Source organism: Thunnus thynnus, chromosome 14 (assembly GCF_963924715.1).
Source record: "Thunnus thynnus chromosome 14, fThuThy2.1, whole genome shotgun sequence".
Taxonomy (NCBI): Eukaryota; Metazoa; Chordata; class Actinopteri; order Scombriformes; family Scombridae; genus Thunnus; species Thunnus thynnus.
In genome coordinates, this window is record NC_089530.1 from 17773456 (window position 1) to 17787444 (window position 13989).

The 13989-nt window shown below is 39.8% G+C and overlaps 1 protein-coding gene across 2 annotated transcripts in view; it reads left to right on the forward strand.

The window, feature by feature from the left end:
- Positions 1-1674: 1674 nt before the first annotated feature.
- Positions 1675-13989, forward strand: part of sh3pxd2ab (SH3 and PX domains 2Ab) — a 49434-nt gene continuing 37119 nt past the window's right edge. The window contains exons 1-5 of one of the 2 annotated variants that reach the window (XM_067610313.1): positions 1675-2045; positions 6596-6676; positions 11668-11743; positions 12663-12739; positions 13591-13682. In XM_067610313.1, coding sequence (XP_067466414.1) covers positions 1974-2045; positions 6596-6676; positions 11668-11743; positions 12663-12739; positions 13591-13682 — 398 coding nt within the window. In that variant the 5' untranslated portion in view covers positions 1675-1973. The remainder of the gene's footprint in view (positions 2046-6595; positions 6677-11667; positions 11744-12662; positions 12740-13590; positions 13683-13989) is intronic. The other variant, XM_067610314.1, reaches the window with a different exon arrangement.

Below are 13989 nucleotides of genomic sequence, written 5' to 3' on the forward strand. Positions count from 1 at the left end.
AGGCCCACACTATCCAAGATAAAACAATATTCATGTGTCATAAAAGATGCTATATAGCTCACTATAAATTGAGGTTGAATTAAGTCATTGTAAAATTGAAAACTATTTTTTTAGTTTTGGTGTCTCATCTTTAACATCTCATCTTAACTCAGTAAATAATTTGACACTGAACACATTAAAATCCAAGTTCAGAGAAGTATTCAGATCCTTAAGTAAGTGATACCATATGAAAGTACTCCATTATAGCCTTATTTAAAAAAGGCCACAGCTACAATAGACACTTAATTTAAAGTTGATTTATTAGCAGAGTGTTATATCATGATATCATCATTACAGTATATTATACTGTTGGATTATTTTACAGATGTACAGATACTAACACATAAGCAGCATTTTGGTGTTTAGCTGGTCGAGTTGGCGCTTATTTAAACTACTTTATATATTGTTTACATGATGATCGCAGAGTGTAAAGCCTGATTCAGCTACTAATAACTATAACTGTCAAATAAACATAGTGGGGTAAAACATTCCCTCTGAGTAGAAGTCTAAAGTGGCATGAAATACTCAATAAAACACAAGTACCTCAGAATTTTGCTTAAGTAAAGTATTTAAGGAAATTAACTTTACTTCCATCACTGCAGAGCACAAAATAAACCAATGGTTCTCAAACATTTTTATGTCAAGGGCACAAATTAGACCATGGACCCCCGTTTGATAAGATTTTGTCCCCGAGTCCCCAATCTGATAAGATTTTTGCTTTTAGATGTTTTATTGCAGAAAGTGTATGAAACCCATGACCAAAATAGTCACACAATTATAGTCAATATAAATGATTCCCCTTTTTTGCTGGGGACCTCCTGGAACCCTCTCAACGACCCCTTGGGGTCCCCGGGCCCCACTTTGAGAACCACTGAAATAAGCCTTCAAGTGCACCACTGCTAGTCCCATTTTTACATTTGAAAAAAGTAGAGGCGAATTATTGTGTTGTGTAGCGCCCCCATGTGGACAGATGCTGACTGTTATTGTCTTTTTTACCTTTTTCACTGTGTGAGCAGATTCAACACATGCTGTGTTTAAGTGCAGTCGGAATTCCTAATGTCACTTTGAAATTAACGTCAAAGTAGACTGTAAATTATGTTATGTGATTGTCAGCCGAGTAAACAAATGGTATGTTTCTATAAAGCTGTAGGTAACGCATTTTGTGCATCCGTATTAAGATCTAGGCTACATTTCTTTAAGTTAAAAAGATAACATCTACACACAGTGAGCTAATTGGTATTTATTGTAAAAAAAAAAAATAAAATACGTAGGCTATTAAAATTTCAAGCATCAGTGCTTATGATTTCCCATCCGCAGCTGTGCATCTAAATTTTCTGAATGAAAGTAACCCACAAGAAAAGTTTGTTGGCCTGTATAGAAAATTCACAGGGACATTGAAGGCAGCAATATATTATCTGTTCCATCCAGTGTTTATGCACAGGAAAGTGTGATCTTTCTCGTGTAGCCTGTCCACACTTATTTCTAAACTCTCCATAGTTTTCATGTCCTAAACAGTCTGACTTCACTCTTTTAAAAGGTCCCTTAAGAGTGTCCGGCCAGCTGAAGCGGGACCGCCCCGCACATACTGACTTGCCTTCCTGTCCTTATACTTTGCTGCCGCAGTCCAGCCCCTCTTGAGGGAGGAGAAGACTGATTAAAACCTCAGTTTTATTGCGTTGTCATGTTTCACAGGGAGTTCAGAAACCCCGAGACCGCCTGACACCATCATATCATGGACGCACGCAAAACCTGACTGCGGAGTCTTTTTTTCCCCCTCCCATCTCTCTCTACAAACTTTGCTTTCGTCGTAGTGTCCTCACAAGACAATGACTTCCCTTATGGTTTTTGATACTTAATATCGTTTTCATGGACGAACATCCTCTTTTGTAGCATTAAGAGTATTTCTTGGTGAAAATCCTTCTTGATCTGTCAAGATGCAGCTCCGCACAGTCCTGGACGTCAATGTTGTGGATGTTCAGAAGAGGAGAAATCCCTCCAAACACTATGTAAGTTGTTGCCTCTTAGTTCTGCGTTTCTGCCATCATGTTGTTCAAGTAGCTATTAAGTATATAAATGTAGGCTCCACATTGCAAATCATTGCTGCAGTTTTCTTTGCCTGTATTTGCTCTATGGATGACAATGTTGGTCTGTTGGTCGTTTCACCACTTTGGTTCAGGGTGAACTGCAGTAACTATTGTTGTCCCCTGACTTAATCCTGTGATTTTCCTCTCTAGCGCCACTGAGGTTCACTGAGTTTTTTGGTGTAATGTTAGTATAATGGATTGCCATGGCGTTTGATACACAGATTTATGTCCCTTCAGCATTAATTGTAACAACGTTGGTGAATGTCTGATTTTTCTTCCAGTGCCATTATTAGGTTTAAGTGTGGATTTGTCCAATACTTTGCTTTATGACAGCATATTTGCATAACTAATGACATTCATCAGCCTCAGCTGTATTTTGTGTTTTGTCCAAGATGGTGAATTTGGTTAGGGCTGCACCAAATTATTTTCACTATTGATTTATCTGTATAATAAAGAGTTTCCATGATAATTTCCCAGATCACAGTATTCAAATTGCTTGTTTTGTCCAGTCAACTCACACAAGAGGTTTAATTTACCATCATAAGACCAGCAAATCCTCACATTTGAGAAACTGGAATTTGCTAATTTTTGGATTTTTTGCTTGAAAAATGACCGGAACAATAGTTGCAGATTAATTTTCTGTCATAAGACTAATAAACTATTCGTTTCAGCCCTTAACACAAAACCTTCTAAAGATCAACATGTTAGCATTTTGATGTTAACACAACAAGTTTACCAACTTAATCACTGATTCACAACAGAGCAAACCAACCATAGGTTTTGAAACACCCAAAGTCTTGTTGAGACTACAGTATTTAATGAGGACACATGATTCAGTCCGTAGTCAAAAGTATTGCAAATCAATACCCAGCCTTGTCACAACACTTACACAACACCAAACTGACAGCAACCATTTAAATATGTAATACACAACAGTCCCCCACATATCACCATTAAAGAGAAAAGTCCACAGACATTCCTACATCGTTACTGTCTGTGATCTTCATCAAATGTTTTACAGAAACTACTATGTACCAGGGTACAAGGTTCTCCAACTCCCTACATTTGTGTCTGGCTGACTGTCTGACCACAAAAATGGCATGAAGATGCAAAAAAAAAGAAAAAAGGTTGGACTGTGCTGATGCCTAATAAAAAAGCTGCAGAGGAGCAGTTGTAGAAAAACAGTTCACACCCTTTCTTAAGAGAGAATGTACGAGGTCATGCTTGCACTTACAAAACTAAAAGCAAGAGAAGGAAGCAAAGTGCCAAAAAGCTCTATTACCATCTGCAAGTTACAGTTTGGTACCGTCAAAGCCATTTCTTCAAGGTACCGCATTTCAGATTAAGGTCATGTATTCTGTTCCACATAACATGCATGTTAGCTGGAAAGAATCTGTGTACCAATAGACATATTTGTCTATTTTGTGGGAAGGGTTGTGGGAAGAATGTACCATCTCAGCATCTTATGAGAAACAAGAGTGAGTCTTGCTTTGGGTTAACACATCCCCTTGTAAACATCATCAATGGGAACAATAGTAATGGACTGAGACATCTTATATATGACCACAGCTGTGTAGCCAGACAAGAGGAAGCCCCCCACCACCACAGTAAGGGGGATATGAGTTTGACTTCTGTACCTGAACTGAAATAAAATACTTGCTCCCAGCCCATCTAATGGGACTTGCATACTTAATCAGATGACCATTAAAGAGGTTTTTGCTTCCATCATGGTCCTTGATGCTTTGGAGATAAACGTCATTGTCACCATTTAGCAGGAAGCAATCATACGGACAGTTTCTTTCCATCCGTTCGAGGAAGAGTATGCTTGTATGCACATGTCACTCACTGTAAGTCCATGACTGCCAAACATTCATTGTTGTGATGTTTCTGTGCTACACATCCCACCGATATGCAACACAGAAATGTCAGGTCTTTAGATTGATGATGTTTGACACTCTTTTGGGGACTTTTCGATCATGAATATAGTTAAAGCAGTAGTTTAACAGTTTGGGAAATAGATTTATTAATTTTCTTGCTTTCAAAGCCAAGAGACTGCTAACATAGCTTGGCATAAAGACCTAAAGACAGAAGATAAGATACTAAATGATAAACTGCACAATCAGTGAAAGTAATGGGTTAAAATGTCCTGTATTCCAAGAGAGAAACATCCCTTAGTTACACTACATTTGCTGCAGTACATGCGTCTAATGGCCTGGTTAGAGCCCTTGATTTTAATACCATGGTGGGTGCTTTTGTACAGTGACTGTGAGGAATAAATACATGGTTGAAGGCTGCTGATTCAGGCTGGCCTTGCATCACTATCATTTTTCAGAGAAAAAGTCTCAAAGACTTTTGAGGTATAGTCCAGTTTGCCGGCAGATACATAATTGATCTGTTTTGCTGGCAAACAGTAGTGTTGGGCTCTGTGTTCTTAATCTCTGTGGAAGATGTTTACGACGTTCACCACTTAGTTGTTGGTTAAAGTAAGATGTCGTGCATATTATGTCTGCCAAACACCAGAATGTTGGCATTCTGACCATAGCATTTAGCACAAAGTACTGCTGTGCGTAGTACAGCCTCACAGAGCCGCTAGAATGACTGTAGACTCTTAAGTCTAGTTTGACTGCATGGTCTGATCTTGGTGTCATCTTACTGACTTGAGTAATCAAATCCAATGAGCCACGAGACATGTCTCAGCGGGACTGCAAAAATCAATTAGTCCATCAGTTACAATTGGATTAATCAACCTGAGAGTTAGGATCAATTGCATCATCCATCTCCTGCTGAGTGGAGCTCCCCAAAGCCACTAAGTGTCGGGCACAGACTTTCCCTTGGGATGGAAGCTGGAAGTGAGGGTAGTGACTGGGAAGTCCCCACGAGGGAAGAAGAGGAAGAAAAAAATAAAATCTCATTATCTATGAGCTAAGCAACTGAAAATGCTTATCCGGTTTGAGAGAGGAAAGAAGCAACCCTTTGTCTTTTGTCCCCACGGTTCAAGTGTGACTTCCTTCCAGGGACTCATGGCACTGGAGCCAGAGAGTGCATGGCAACTAATCCTTGTTTACACACACTGCCAGAGTGGGATTCAAAGGCAAGTCTTTAGTGCGTGCAATATACTGCATTAACTCCTTGTTAAATACAGACTCTAGTAATTAGAATAAAAGTGTGCCTGTCAGCTATATTTGACCACCAGTCGTGGTAATTTAGGGCAGATGAGCCCACACAGAGTCTTAAATATGCATTAATTTGTGCTGTTAACTTGTTTTGAATCCGCTATAAAGACTGTAATCCTTTTACAGTAGGCCCATGAGGTATCAGTAATGTTGGTTGCAACCATCATAATCAATTCCTGATGTTACTACTATTGGTTGCATTACTTTATAATTATACACTAATGAACTCACGGTAATGTGTTTATCTCAAGTATTCTTGTCATGTTCAGACATAAACATGGTTCATGGTTCTTTTGGGGTGTAGCTTGGCCTCACACACCCTCACCTTTAGCCATGCTGTTGCCTAAATTCAGTGTTTGGTCATGCTGTGTCTGTATCTAATTAGTGAACTGCTAGAGAACTTGTTCTGCCCCACTGCACACTCTTTCTGTAATAAAATGTGTGCCCAATGAAGACTGCATTTCAAACTGGTAACTGATGTCCTTGCGGATTGCCACCATATGTGTAAATGCAGCTTTTGTAAACACTCAATGCCATGCACTTAGATGGAAATGCATTAGGTTCAGCCATCTGTTTCCGAACCTCAGGGCGTACACAATTGTTTGTGGGCTCTTTATTGTTGAGGCAAATAGAGAATTTATTTTGGGAAAATGTCCGGCAACAGTGTTTTGTTCTGAAATGACTGATGTCTGCCAAGGAAATGATATTCCCATTTCAGCTTCTGTATGAGTAAACACTTCTTCCATGTCATTACTCCTGGTGACAAATGTAAGTGCATGAAGTCGTTGACACAATAGGAGCATCATTTGTGTCCTCAGGCAGTGGACTCAGCTGGACGTTATAAAAAATGAAATTCAAAGTTGTGATGTTGAGGAGTATACAAGGAACTAAAATGCATTTCATAAGAACAAATCATGTGAAATGAGAGTCTCACAGCCTCTTGCTATTATAATACTATAGAGTTATTAGTAAAATTCAGACATACTTAGTAAGTAGTAGTATTTTTAATCACTGAAATCAGTCACATTACAAATGTAATTCATTATAAATGTTTTTAAAAAAATGACATAACGCTTGAAATCCATTGAGCCCTCTCGATGACCCCTGATGGCTTTCCAATGTGTGACTGAAACAGACGAACTTAATGAGTTTATTTGACCTTTGACGACCTCTTGAAGTTGAGGCAGGAGGGAATGCACTTTGTGTCATTAGGGTGAGTCGAGCTAAAGCGATGCTGTGGTGTCTTTGACAAAGTGACTTTGTTTTTAATGGGCTTCTTGTTTGTGCTTTTCTCAATAGGTGTACCTTATCAACGTGACATACTCAGACTCCACTTCTCATATCATCTACAGGAGATACAGCAAATTCTTTGACCTACAGGTATGTTTCACTGGCAAAATAACTTAACACTTCTACACAAATACATGAGCAGCTTTAATTCACATTTACATGGGAGGTCTCTCAAAAGCAATTAAGTTTTAATTTAATTGTGTGTTGAGAATGGCTTGAATATATTTTGTTCATGTTGCCAACCAGCCACATTAAACTCTGTGGTCAGTTTGACCTTTTGGTCACGACTTTCTGTTCAGCTGATGGAAGGCAGTATGCTTAGTGAAAGGTCTCATTTAAGACTACTGGAGCCTGCTTGGAAACAGGGAAATGGGGGAAATCCAGTCAGCAGATGCATCATATTCATTCAAGTGAAGAAGCAGGAAGAGAACACAACCTCAGTCAGAATGCAGAATGCAGCATGGGGCCATTACAGTCTTGAGTTCTGGGGGATCTTATTGCCTTCAGTGAAATTTCTGCATTTACTAACACAGACTCAAGTTTACATTTCAACTACACAGGACTAAATAGTCTTTATTATTGCGTGGTTGTTGGAAAAGCTAACAAATCCAAACATTTAAGTAGCCTAAGTATCAATATGAGGGGTTTAAACCTAAGTTACTGTTTACCTTATCAAGCATTTTTCTTGTCTCTTCTCTGATAACCCTTTTAGCCAGACTGCACTCTGCAGCGTGTGGCTCTGGTGGGCTGGCTCTGTCGAAGGCAGCAGAGGAAACCCTTTGTTCTCTGGTCTCTTGCTAATAGCCAGGAAAATTCTGCCCTGGTCTGTTCGATGGAAACAGAGCTTCTCTCCTGTCTCTGTAAACATTAGTCTTGTCCATAGATCCCTGCTGCCGGGGTGTGTTTGAGAACAGCAGACTGCAGCTGTCCATGAGAAATGGGTGGAGATGGTGTGTTTTATTTGTCCTTACAGGAAAGTAGTCAGTATGTTCTTCAAAATATCCAATTTTTAGAAATACTGAATAATTACATACATTTTTATTTTTTTTTGGAAACGAAATCAACCAGTGAGATTTGCAGCAAGCTTCCGACAGAAGGAGGATGTAGTTTAGGAAATGCATGGTCCAATCCCAGAATGCACTGGATGAAATTAGTAGGAAGTTGTGATCAGGAAAGGGTTGGGGGTTGCCACTGAAAGAAAGATACATTCGCTTGGAAGTTTAGATAAGACAGTTATTTCACTGGGGCATGTTTCCCTTGTTTTTATATGACTTCTATAATGGTGTGCAATGGTGGTTTACTGACTCGCTTTTCTAGTGCCTTGAGTTTCCCATTTTGTGGTGATGTATTTAAATATTTGTCTTTTCTCAAAGCAGAAACTGAGCTTTTGCTTGTGTGCCTGCCAGCTGACACCTACAATATTTCCAAGCTCTGCACAGTTCTCTGTCTTTGTAGCACAATAGCTTGTTTTATGTTCACTAGAAGCTGATTGAGAAAAAAATGCATTTGACACCCTGAGCCCAACAAATGTGACCATGATCTCATCTGATAACAATTAATTCAGAATGAAAAGCTAAGTGAGGTCACAGAACAATGCCTTTAAGCAGTGGCTGATAATTCATATTATGTCTAACATCAGTCAGCACTGTATAGTTGGTCATATAAAACTCCTCATCAACAACAGGCTGCCTTGCTGTTTGACTTTTAAAGATGAAATATCCATTTTCATTGCCAAATGGATATCCAAAAGTGCACTCACTGCTAATGTTTCAAACCTCTCTGGTGCACTCTACATAACTCATAACTACTCCTCTGGGAAGCAATTATCATAAATTATGAGGAGCCCATCTCCTTTTTTATCTGATTCTTCTCCTCTCTTCTTTTCTGCTGACCTTAAGTGAGGTGTGGTCTTTGTAATGCTTGGGCAGAGTGAAGCACATTGATTCCCAGTTTTAGATCCATTTGTTTTCATGTTAACATAGTGCTGAGCCTGAATTCCACCAAGTGCTGTTTCTGGTGTCAAAGGGAATGTTTTTCACCCGCACATGTTTGACGTGAGCAGAATTGGTCAGTGTGTCAGACAGAGTTTACCGTCAGATAGAAGGGAGTGAGGTCTCTCCCCTCCACACCCTTCAACCACAGAGAACAGAGCACATGGGTCGCAGCATTCCTCAGGGGGGATTGTGGAGTGTGCAAGCTGGCCTGGTTTTCCCTTTTGGACAGAAATGTCTCCAAAAATCTCTTAGTCGTCATTATTTTTGGATTTGGGAATTGGACCAGGGTCAGTTCTACCCCGTCCGCATTGTAATTTGTCTGGCCTACTTTCCTGACACACGCTGAGTGTATATCGTGGTTATTTTCCTCAAAAACTGTTGTCAAACATGGGCTTTTTTGCAGACATATAACATAGACAAACTAATGCCTGAGAGTAAACTGAAGTTCAATAGCCCAAAGATTTGATGAGACTTTGTAATGATAATTTTTAATGTTGCAGCAACTGTTGAGTACCAGTAGAGGCACAAAATATGAATTTATATCACTTGATTTCACTTGTTTCTGATAATAAGGACAGGATGCATTTGCGGTAAAAACATGCACAATAATTTGTGATTCTCTCCACGTAAGTGAGTGAAACAGTTTCTGACCAAGAGGGTTGTTGCACTACAATAGCTCTGCTGTAAACAACTGTCAAGCAGATGTCAAAACAAAACCCAGAGATGGAATCAGATCGTTGTCCCACTCAAACATTCCTCCAAATTCCTTCTGTCAGAGATTCCTCTCAGAACAGTTTCTTTGTCTGTTGCACAGTGTAGTGTCTCTTTGTCTGTTCCTTCCTTCCCATCCCTGTGAGCGCAATTACATTTTAAATGCTCCAAATGAATGATGATTATTACAGTATACAGAAGCTGTTTGGGTTTTTTCTTGTCACCATAATTCGTGTTCACAATGTCATAAAGCCAAAATAGAGGTATACTTGACGATTGAGTGTTTCTTCCTCTGGCATTTATTCACAACACTCATTATTAAGTATGTAGAAAAAGAGAGGGTAGTAGTGATTACATCATAGCACCTGTTGCTACATCGACATGTTCATTTTTCCCAGTGGGAACACTTGGCTGACACTGCAGCTTAGTACGCTGAATTATCCTGTGCAGAGTTTAGGAAAGCAATATACTGTAGTGTAGTTACAGCATCTGTGGGCCAAGTCCCCGAAGCCTCTGAATTAAAGGTATATGAAATGTGAGAAATGTTTTCCCTGGGAGTTTCGTTCCAAGTTGTTCAGCTGTTGCCATAGAAACGCCTTTCACACCTGTCCTGTAAAGCTGTGAGTGTATCCAGGCAGGTCCCGGGGGATGATGTCATCATCGCTTCTGGATGTTAGGTCTCTGTGTCACCCGTGGTTGTTTCCAAAGGTATTGAGTGAACACTCCCTTCTTAGAGGGAGTATACTGCTACATCCAGCTGGTGAGCTGATGAGTGTGCAGCTCAGTGTGTAAGACAAACAATAAAATTGCCAGTGTTAGAAAAACTGTGATTTTTTTTTTTGTTGAAATTATAGCTCTTGCTGTAAAATTATGTTATTGCTATAGTGTCCAAAAGAAAAACAGTCTGGTTTATATACATATTTGATGTCTTGACTTTTCTGTGTAAGAAGCAAAAAACTCTAGTAAAATCAGAAATATTACTGTTTATGTGCATTTCTGCCTATTCAGACAGGTGTGGTTAACCAGAACTGTTCTTTAAACTCAACATTTTACTTTTCCCTTAAAGCACAATAACAATGACTGTCCTCCTCAAAGGAAACCATTTCTCGTTAGCTGTCTATATTTCAGAGCAGGGGGGAAATGCCATGCCCTGAGAGAAATGTAGAGATTTAGCAGAGGCAGCAGATGAGTACAAAAAAGAAAGAACCACAAGAAGAGAAACCAAACCACCTCTTACTCGAGAAGTCCTACAAACAACTCCTACAGGCCCAGACAGAGTGGATCCAACTTTACCCTCCAAGCTGGGTTCTGTTTGTCCACCTGGTTCTTTTTGGCTCGGTCTAGACCGAGACTAGTCTCCCGGTCTCCTCCTCCCAGTTGAGTGTGCTTAAGCTTGACGCTCACAGCCTTTGCTGTTTAACCGAGCACATCTGGAACAAGGCAAAGCAGAACGGGGCCACGTCTGTATTTTGAGCTTGCTGTTACTGTAGGAAGCTCTCATATGTGTTCATGGTATTGCTTTGATTTATTCAAAGAGGAAACTAAAAACTCTTGTCCGTGATACAAACACATACAGACACATACTTAACACATTTGCAATTCATGCTTTTTCAGCACGCAACTAAACATGCTCATACATCATATACAACAGAACACATGTTCCTTGTACACATGGGACAGATGCATGCATACTGTATACATGTATCTGAACAGACACATGCTGAAACAATTACAAACTGCTACACTTGGAAGAAAATAGTTGCATGCTGTCATCATAAAGGACTTCACACAGCATGCGCTCTGTTTATTTTTTTGGTTTAACCCTATATCTCTCAGTAGGTCGATCATAGACAGATATATCAAGTGTAATTTTTGCTCACATCAAAGTGTTAATTATCTACTTTGATGGCTTTTTAAGCTCTTTAAGTGGAACTTGCTTTTGAGGTTTTTCCAGATAAGTGTGGGTGATGTAACCTTGTCTGCTGCCCAAGAGATCAAAGTGACTCTGTTTGTAGTCGCACGACACAGTAGCTTTTCAGACGATATGTAATTACACCCCATATTGAACTCATGTACCGTAACAAGGAGGTTGTCTGTGTCTGGAGGATTTGCAACCTCGTTTTGTCTCTATTCTCATCTCAGCTTCCTTCACTTGAACTTTCACTGATAAACTTGTGGTAGATAAAAGACAGTTCCTGTCATGTCAAACCTCTAATGGTCAGATGATAATGATCGCTTGCCATTTATTTTGGCTTTTATCTTTTTCTTACTGAATTGCTTGAAGTATTAGATTGGCAAAAAAGAGTGTGCTTTTTGACATTTTTGCTGCACAACTCATGTTTGAGGCACTGTTTAATCTTTCCTCTTCTTTTTCAGATGCGAATCCTCGACAAATTTCCAATTGACGGAGGCCAGAAGGACCCTAAAAAGAGGATTATTCCTTTTTTGCCAGGTGATAAACACACACAGTACATCAGAACCTGCATTACACAGTCACATCAATTTTAACTTTATCTAAGTTGCTGCGGTATTCAAGTCCTGTAAGTACAAGTAAAAGTAAGGCCTTCAGACATTTTCATGCACAACCAGTGTTTGTTACTCCTACAAGCTCCGTAGCATGACCTACCACGTTGCATTGTTTTATTAACTGCCATATTCCACTCAAGCAAAATCAATTTGTTGTCTGCCATGTAGGTAGGAGGCTAGCAGAGAGGGATTTGTCTAATCTGATAAACTCATTGTGGGTCAGAGCAGAGGAGGGCAGTGAAGAGATCCTTTGTTAGACAAGCTGTACTGTTCAAGTCTGGTTAGTGCTGTTTTGATCTCTCTGTAAGCCCACCATGGGGTGAACTGAATTCCCTTACACACAACAAGCAGCACGCACTTTTTCACTGTTTAGTGTTTAGACACTGATATTGGCAGTCGGTGTCCTAAAGCTAATAGAGTGAGGATTAGTAGTAACTTTATGTAACTTTTTACAACCACTTTCATTAATGCATGACCTAAAAAAACTTTTGGAGTTCTTCTGTTTAGAATCAAGCTTCTATTGTTAAATATTCAAAACATGTATTCATTGTTTGCTGCTTTGTCTTGAGTATATCATGGGTAATGATGACAGTGAGCTCCATAAAACACAGAGAAACGCCTTACTTTCTATTGCTGGAAATCATACTGACAAAATATTAATTAATTATTTGGTAAAGCTGCACCCTTTGTGGTGTAACCATTAGCAGACCAAATAACAGACCTTATGTGAGTATGTTAGATTATCTAAAGTCTGTATTGTTCTATTTTTTTTCCTATTATATTTTTGCAGATTCATTTAACTGACTGACACACACATAACTGACAGTGCTTTGTTTTTCCCCCAGGAAAGGTCCTGTTTCGCAGAAGTCACATAAGGGATGTAGCTGTCAGAAGACTGAAGCACTTGGATAACTACTGCAAAGTAAGACAACGATTGTATGTCTCATAATGTAATAGTCTAATCTCTCTGTGTGTATGTGTGGTTGGTCTTTTAGGACAGTAAATGTTGACCACATATTGTTGGTTGGAAGAGTGTTTTATCAGTGTCAGTGCTCTTCTCCCTGTGCATATTTGCCACATTTTCAAGCCAGGCCTCAGCATTTATCTCCCCCACCAGCCTCAACAGGAAAGCAACTGCTCTATCTGCACTGGTCATTTCCTGTCACCAATGTAAATAGGCAGCCTATAAAGGAAACGAGGGAAATGGGGGCACAGGGGGTAAAGCATAATCCAGAAAGCAAGAATGAATCAGCAGACTTAAAGCGCAGTGTGCAGATGGCTACCTGACCCCCTTACATTCATTATGTCAGAGAAAGGAATGTGGGGCAGGTGTGTTGCCAAGTGTGGCAGCAGTTTTTTCATTTAGACGATCTAAACTAGATTTGCTGTGAAGGCAGGGCACTTAAAGACAAGCCTGTCTCACCAGAAGGCAGGATCTCCTATTAATATTGTTTCTATATGGATTGATTTTTGATTCATGTGCAGTGGGCTCAAGCATGTCATTTTGAATTTTGAATACTTTATGCAGCTGAGACAGACGGTTGTTATTTTATATCACCCCTGTGTGTTTTCCTTTGTTTTAACCCTCACTCTGGGCTCAGAACCTTCTTCCTTCCCCTCCACACCCTCCACATCTCCGCCTGGTCTTCTCATCTGTCTGACTGTACAATGACAAAGTGTTATCAGCTTGTTACTCATTGCCTTTTAAACCATACAGCCCTTTTGAAAACATAGGTGACCTTCTACAGTAAATATTTTGTGCCTTTGTTGCAGGCTCTGATGAAGCTTCCCTCCCACATTTCCCAAAGCGAGGAAGTTCTTAAGTTCTTTGAGACCAAGGCAGAGGACCTCAACCCTCCCACAGAGTAACTATCGCTTTTTACTTTATAAATTATAAGCTATCACTGAGCATTAACATCATCTCTGTTACATGAACTGTTAGATACCAAGCTTTCCCCTCTGGTGGGTTGTAAGCACCGGCCACAGCAGTAGACTGTGTGTGTGTTTGTGTGGGTTCAGCAGCTGTGGTTCATGCCTTTCACCCATGCTGACCCATCTTGATCCAGAGGCTTTACCGTGTCTCAGAGATGATTGATTGATGTTGGTCGAGAGGCACTGTGTTTTATTAATAATGATTTCTGGGACGTGACACCTGATCCCAGAACAAATGCG